The 7,195-nt window shown below is 44.7% G+C and overlaps 1 protein-coding gene across 1 annotated transcript in view; it reads left to right on the top strand.

Annotated features, from left to right (window-relative positions):
• AFAP1 (actin filament associated protein 1) overlaps nucleotides 1–7,195 on the top strand; it is a 129,924-nt gene that overhangs the window by 72,856 nt on the left and 49,873 nt on the right. Inside the window, exon 7 of the mRNA XM_003799141.3 lies at nucleotides 1,591–1,672. Coding sequence (XP_003799189.1) covers nucleotides 1,591–1,672 — 82 coding nt within the window. The remainder of the gene's footprint in view (nucleotides 1–1,590; nucleotides 1,673–7,195) is intronic.

Raw genomic sequence — 7,195 nt, 5'->3', positions numbered from 1 at the left:
AGGCAGCTCCTTTAACACTCTCCACCTTTCTAACCAGTCATTTTTAGTCTCCCACATAGAGCAGGCAGCTCCTTTAACACTCTCCATCTTTCTAACCACGTTTCCCTTTGTAGCCTCTATACTCACGTGCGCTGATTCCTTATAATCTCCTTCTACACATATCCCCGTACACATCCTACCCAGCAGCTCTGCTTCTCTGTCAAACACTAACTACCACAAGGATAGACAAAAAAAGGCTTTTACAAGGTTTTACAAAAAAACTCTTTTACAGTTTGGGTAAGCTTATATGTAAAATTTCTTATACTGTTTTTCTTCACTTACCTGTTTATTATTAGAAAATTTTAAAGTTTTGAAAAACCCACAACAAGCAACATGCATTTTTGCATTTTCATCAGCTTAGTATCAAGTGTCTATGACTCTACTATCACGCAAATACTCCCTCCCTTGGATTAGTACAAATAAAATAGGACTTGACAGCTTTAGCATAAATCTTTGCTGTTTCTGTGTCTGTCACCTGAGAGTAGATTACTGAAAGCTGAACTACTAGATCAGAGAATAAGAACTCTTTCCTTTTTTTAAGAATTTGATTCATGTGGCTAATCAAATTGCATTCCCATCTCATTTCCCATGTCGGTGCCTCCGAGTTCCTTTTTCACACACATCAGTGTTGGTGAGTCTCCTCTGCTTATCTGTGGTTTCTGAGGTACCGCTGTTGGCCCCCACAGTTCTTCCCACTGGCATGAGGTTGTGGGACCCTGCAACTTGGCTTCCCGCCAGTGGCACTGACTCTTTCCCTACAGTTCTTACAGGGTCGCTGACACCTGTCTGCTGTCTGTGGCCGAGAGTGCCGGGTCCTCTGTTCTGAGTTGAATATGCATATTCCTTTGTCTGTGTGTTTCATTTGTGTCCAGCTGGCCAGTCTCTGAAGCACTGGGGCATGAAGCAGACGGTCTGAGGAGGGCATGCAGAGGCCATTCCCCACTGTGACTCCACAGGTCCTCGGACAAGAGTGGAAGGAATCCAGCTATAAACACTGTGTCTCATTCAGATCCCGGCACAGAATCCTAATTGTGCTCATTAAACCCAGACATTTGGACAGAAATAAGGACGAGTATTCTAGCCTCCTTTGAGGGTTTGGATAGTGACCTTGCCTCTCTGTGTATATTCTGAGTGTTTTTGTTATAAGCAAATCCTTGATACCCAATTATTGGTGAATGGCAGAAAAAAATTAAATGATGATGGGATTTTTATTTTTGCAGGCATATGGCTTGGTGAGGGAAATATGTTTTGTAATCATAATATTTTTTCAAACTTATTTATAAGAAAAAGTGATTTGAATGAAATCGGCATAGGACAATACATGTGTTAGTGTAATATAACCTCAGTGAGTTGTTTGTTTTTAGGATGTTTTTAAAGCTTTCATAGCAACCTAACCCGCAGTCTCTGTTATGTGTAAGCCCTAACTACTGGATTGTTGTGAACTTGGCCCACGTTTTCTTTCCCCTTGAAATAACTTTTAATTGATCCATTGCATAGCACTTGGCCAGTGTGCTCATTATGAGAATAACTTAATCCTTTTTCTCCTTACAGAAACTGTCTTTGGAGAGACCCAGCTCAGATGGGGAGGGTGTTGTAGAAAATGGAATTACTATGTGTAATGGAAAGGAGCAAGGTGAGTTCTGCTTATGCCAAAAATATATAAAATAAAAAATAAAAATAAAAATTACAGCCAGGTCTGTAAAATCTGATTATGGGAAAATGTCCTGGATGACCCAGTTATGTGGTTGTTGTCATGATAGATGACTCCAGTAGGAGTACAGGAAAACCCTCTGGTTAATGTCAGCCTGTGTATCTTCTTTTCCATCTTGCCAAGCTTTGGGCCAGGTGGTTTCCTGTTGTTTTTATATGTGCCCTGTAGGTATTTCAAACATATGACTCATAGCAGGTTATTTCCTCACTTGAGTTATGGCTGAGACAGGTTTGCAGTGGGAAGCAGCTGGCAACTGGCTTACAGACCTGACTTCCCGTGAAAAGAGCTTTGGGCAATGAGATGGGAACCCACATTCTTGTTTGAGCTCGACCTTTGCTTAGCCACAGGATCTTGGGCAAGACGAACCTCTGTTTCCCCATCTTTAAAATGAGGAGGCCAGACGTACAGATTCATGAAGTCAAGTCTAGTCTCTCCCTTTCCTGTTCCCATTCCTTTTCCCTTTTCAAGATAAAGTCTTACTCTGTTGCTGGGGCTGGAGCACAGTGGTACCGTCACAGCTCACTACAACCTCAAACTCTTGAGTTCAAGTGATTCTTGTATTTTAATCTAATTAGGAGCTGGGACTCCAGGCACGTGCCACAACACTCAGCTATTTTTTTTTTTTTTTTTTTAATTTTTGTAGAGATGAGGTTTCTTACTGTTTAGGCTAGTCTTGAACTCATAGGGTCAAGCAGTCCTCCTGCCTTGGCCTCCCAAAGTGCTAGGATTACAGGCTATAGACACCACCCAACTTGAACTCTTTTCTTTTTTCTGAAAATATCTTTATTTTGCTTGCCTTTAACATTTTTAAAAATCGTGATACAATATACGTGATATGAAATTTACTACGTTAGCCGTTTGTATATGTTCAGTTCAGTGCATTAGTGTGTTCATATTGTTGTTCTGTCACTGTTGCCACCATTGTCTCCGGAAAAGACACTCATTTTTGTTTTGCAAAACTGAAGCTCTGTCCCAAGAAACGCTGACTCCCCATGCCCTCCCCTGACCCCTGGTGCCCACTAGTCTGCTTCCCGTCTCTCTGAATCTGACAGCTCTAGGGACCTCACACAAGTGGAATCTTACAGGTTCTATCTTTTTGTGACTGCTTAACTTCACTTAACATAATGTCCTCAAGGCCCATCCATGTTGAAGTCCAGGTCAGTGTTACTCAGCCCTAAACTGGAAGGGAATTCTGTTACATGTACGTGCCACATTTTGTTTATCCATCCATCTCAGTAGACACTTGGGTGGCTAGTGCACACAGGGCTGCTGCAGACGTGGGTGTGTAAATATGGAAGTCTCTTATTTTTTTAAACTAAGCTTTATAGAGAGGGGTGTGTTACATTTAGTAAAAGCCACCCTTTTGGCATACAGTTCTCTGAGTTTTGACCAACACAGGTCCACAGCTATCAGCACAGTGATAGAGCACATTTCGTCACCCCAGGGCCCCCAGGGCCCCTTTGTGTTGCCTCTACCTTTGCTGCAGGCCCAGGCCTCACCTGCCCTTCACCAGAATGTCACAGAAGTGGAATCCTGTAATGTACAGACTTTTTTCTTAAATTTCAGATTGATATGAGGGTCCAAATGTCTGGGTTACATTTTTTCCACTTCTAAGATAAAGTTTGAGTTGTAGTGGAGCCCTAAATTCACCGAGGGGGCATGCTCAACACTCACCTAGTGCACTGTAGGTGAGATCCCACCAGTCGCCCTCCCTCTTCCCCTCTCCCCTTCCCCTTGACAGGCTGGGCTTGTGTTTCCATTGTAGGTTGGATCCTGCCAGTCGCTCTCCCTCCTCCCTCCTCTCCCCTTCCCCTTGACAGGCTGGGCTTGTGTTTTCATTGTAGGTTGGATCCTGCCAGTCATTCTCCCTCCTCCCTCCTCTCCCCTTCCCCTTGACAGGCTGGGCTTGTGTTTTCATTGTAGGTTGGATCCTGCCAGTCGCTCTCCCTCCTCCCTCCTCTCCCCTTCCCCTTGATAGGCTGGGCTTGTGTTTCCATTGTAGGTTGGATCCTGCCAGTCGCTCTCCCTCCTCCCTCCTCTCCCCTTCCCCTTGATAGGCTGGGCTCGTGTCTTCCTCCCCAGTGGGCGTGCCTCTAGCTTCCCTCTCACACTGTTTGCCACTCCCTTGTTGTACCTGGGTCAGCAGTTTGCTCTTTTCTGCTGCCGAGCATTATTCCGTTGTGGATCTCCATGGTTATTTTATCCACTCACCAACTGAAGGACATTTGGACTGTTTCCACTTTGGGGCAGCTGTTTAAAAATCAAAGACCGGTTTTTGCATGGACATATATTTTGATTTCTCTTGAGTAAATACCTAGGACTGGGATTGCTTGGTCAGATACTTTCTCACCAGCCTTGGTATTATCATTTTTGTTTTGTTGTCTGCTTGTAATTTTACCCACTGTAATAGGTGTATAGTGGTATGTAGTTGCAGTTTTAACTTCTATAATGACTAACAACATGGAACATTTTTTGATGGGGTTAATTGCCATCATTGTATCTCCTTTGGTGAAATGTCTGTTCAGATCTTTTGCCTGTATTTTATTGGATTGTTATTGAGTTTTGCAAGTTCTCTGTATGTTCTGAATACAAATCCTTTACCAGATGTGTTTTGCACACATCTCCCTGTCTGGACTAGACTTTTGATTTCCCTAACTGCATGTGGACTGTAGTGAGGGGTGTGATTTGTGGTAGTGGAGGCAGTTTTTCCTTAGTAAACCCAAACTGCTTCTATGTTCATGGAACCTGTGACCTACCCGGAGCCACCTGCCCTTTATGCTAAAGTAAGGGTTTCCTACCTCCATGTCACCTTAAACCAAGTAGCAGTCCCAGCCATAAAGAATCTTGGAACTCACGTAACCTGGACTGTTAGGACATTATAAGGTCAAAGGTCATGATCTCTGCCTTGTTCATATGTGGTTTTCTAAGTCAGTTCTGTCTGAGTGTAATTTTAGTTCTGTCCATCGGAAGTTATTGAGCAGAAAGTATTATATTTGTTTTCCACAAGGTACACATTATGCACAGTCAAAACCAAGAAAGCTATCTTTAGGTTTTGCCCTGAAATAACACACAATCTCAGAGTTCCTGCTTAGAAGCTGAGGTGTTAGAAGCTGAGTAGTTAGAAAACTACTCTGTTTTCTTCTTTGTTGATTCTTCTTCCGACGTACCTCTGTAAAATTTGGTTCTCCAGAATAATATATATGTCTGGATATACATGTAAGTGAATATGTCCATATTTAAAGTTCTTCTCTTTCCTTTTAACAAGAACAACCGTCTATACTTTGGAATTGAAAGGTGACTTTGGTTCAGACACCTTCTTTTTGCCAGGCATGGACTTGCGTGTAGTAGACACTGAATAAATAGTTACTGAAGGAAGTTAAAGCTTTAAATACATTTATCTGGGCTTTTATTCTTTTTTTTTTTTTTTTTGCAGTTTTTGGCCAGGGCCAGGTTTGAACTCGCCACCTCCAGTACAGGGGGGCCAGCGCCCCACTCCTTTGAGCCACAGGTGCCGCCCTGGGCTTTTATTCTTGCTGCTCACTTTGGACTAATTTGCTGTTGAAAAATTTCAGTGAAGCTCCTTTTATCCCAGCCATGACGTGACTCAGTGAAATCTCTCCACTGGTGACATAGAGCAAATATTGAACTTGTACAGCTTTTCCTAAGTGTCAGAATTTTTCTAAGTGCTGGAATCTCAACTGAAGATGGAAACAGTCCTGGCGGTCAGAGCCACAGGGAGGGACTCTAAGATTTTGGTTTCTTCTGTCAAGGTGGTGTCCTAGGGTTTGGTGAGTGAGTGCAGCATGCTTTGGCTGACATGAGGAAGGGGAATCAGGTCCTGGAACTGTCCCCATGGATGCTGTGATGGCCCCTTACCAGCGTGTCATGCCTCAAGGTATAATCATTTATTGATGCGTCTGTTGGTAGAATCACTGAGTAAATGTCCTGGTAATATTAACTCCCATTCCTCTCATCTGCCTACCAAATGTATCAGATTCCCTTTTCTATAGGACAGTAGGAAACTATCTGGGTCTGTGGTACTGGTGGCCGTAGAGTGCTCAATATTCACCTGGCTCCACTGGTCTTTGTACTAACCCTGCCACCTCCATGGCATGGACAGCATGTGCCATCCAGACTCACCAGCTCTTCTGCTCTAACTGCAATAAGTTGAGGGTCTCAGGTTTTAGTTTCTTTTCAGATTTCTGTTTGAAGAGCTAATTCCTTTTGTCTTTTCTTTTTTTTAAGATAGTCTCACTATGTCACCCTCAGTAGAATGCTGTGCTCTCACAGCTCACAGCAACCTCAAACTCTTGGGCATAAGTGATTCTCTTACCTCAGCCTCCCAGGTAACTGGGACTACAGGTGCCCACCACAATGCCTGGCTATTTTTTGGTTGCAGTTGTCATTGTTGTAAGCAGGCCCAGGCCAGGCTCAAACCCACCTGCCTCAGTGTATGTGGAGTGGGGCACCGAGCCTAATTCCTGCCTTTCATTTGATAAATAGCATCGAAATGTTCCTGACGGTTCTTTCCTCATGTTCCCACCTACTTGCACTTTTCCTTCCAAGTATGACCTGACTTTTGCTTTTGAAAAAAATTCATCAGGGTGTATTTAAGGAATGATGGGTCTTAATTATTATCTCCCTTTTTGGTAGTCAGGCTCCAGCAAGCACTTTGCCAGCAGGAGCCAATCTCAGTGTAATTGGGTAAATCACAAACCCCAGCTCCATACCATGATGCCTTGTCTGCAGGGGCTGGGGGTGCCCCGCCTGCCTTCCACAGGGTGCCTGGGCTCCCAGGTGGGAGGTCACCCTCAGACCTCACAGACATTTAGAGGAGGGGGCTGCCCACTGCCGCTTTCTGTCTGGGTTTGGTTGGACTAAAGTCCAAAGTCAGCTTTGCCAACTGCAGACCTCTCCATCTGGTGGTGGCTGGGGCCATTGCGCCTTCAGACGGACGGGTTGAACAGATTCTTGATTCTCAGAGCTTTATCTTAAAAGAGGGTACGTGCGAGTTGGGAGAGAAGAAGGAAGGGCGGGTGGCATTCCTCTGTCCTTTGTTTCTAATATCACACAGGCCTTAATGTAACACAAAAATGCTGAGACTGTGTCCTGTTAGTCAGCTCAGCTGCCATAACATACCACAGGCTGGGGGGCTGAAACAACACAAAGTTATTTTCTTACAGTTCTGAACGAAGCTTGGATGTCCAAGGTCAAGGGCCATTGGGGTTGGTATCTGGTGAGGGCTGTCTGCCTGGCTTGAGGTGGCCACCTTCTCCCCAGCCTTCAGGTGGACTTCCTTCTGTGTGTGTGCGGTGTGGTCTTAGGAGGCTGTGATCGGGTGGTGTAGGAGCCCTGAGGGGAGGCGTGCAGGGGAGGACTAGGCAGGAGAGAGGGAGACGCGGACCCTGAGGGGAGGCGTGCAGGGGAGGACTAGGCAGGAGAGAG

The sequence above is a fragment of the Otolemur garnettii genome, unplaced genomic scaffold, assembly GCF_000181295.1.
Source record: "Otolemur garnettii isolate 467f Iridium unplaced genomic scaffold, OtoGar3 scaffold00146, whole genome shotgun sequence".
NCBI lineage: Eukaryota > Metazoa > Chordata > Mammalia > Primates > Galagidae > Otolemur > Otolemur garnettii.
The sequence above is the reverse complement of the archived record's forward strand: the minus strand, read 5'-3'. Positions and strand labels throughout refer to the sequence as shown.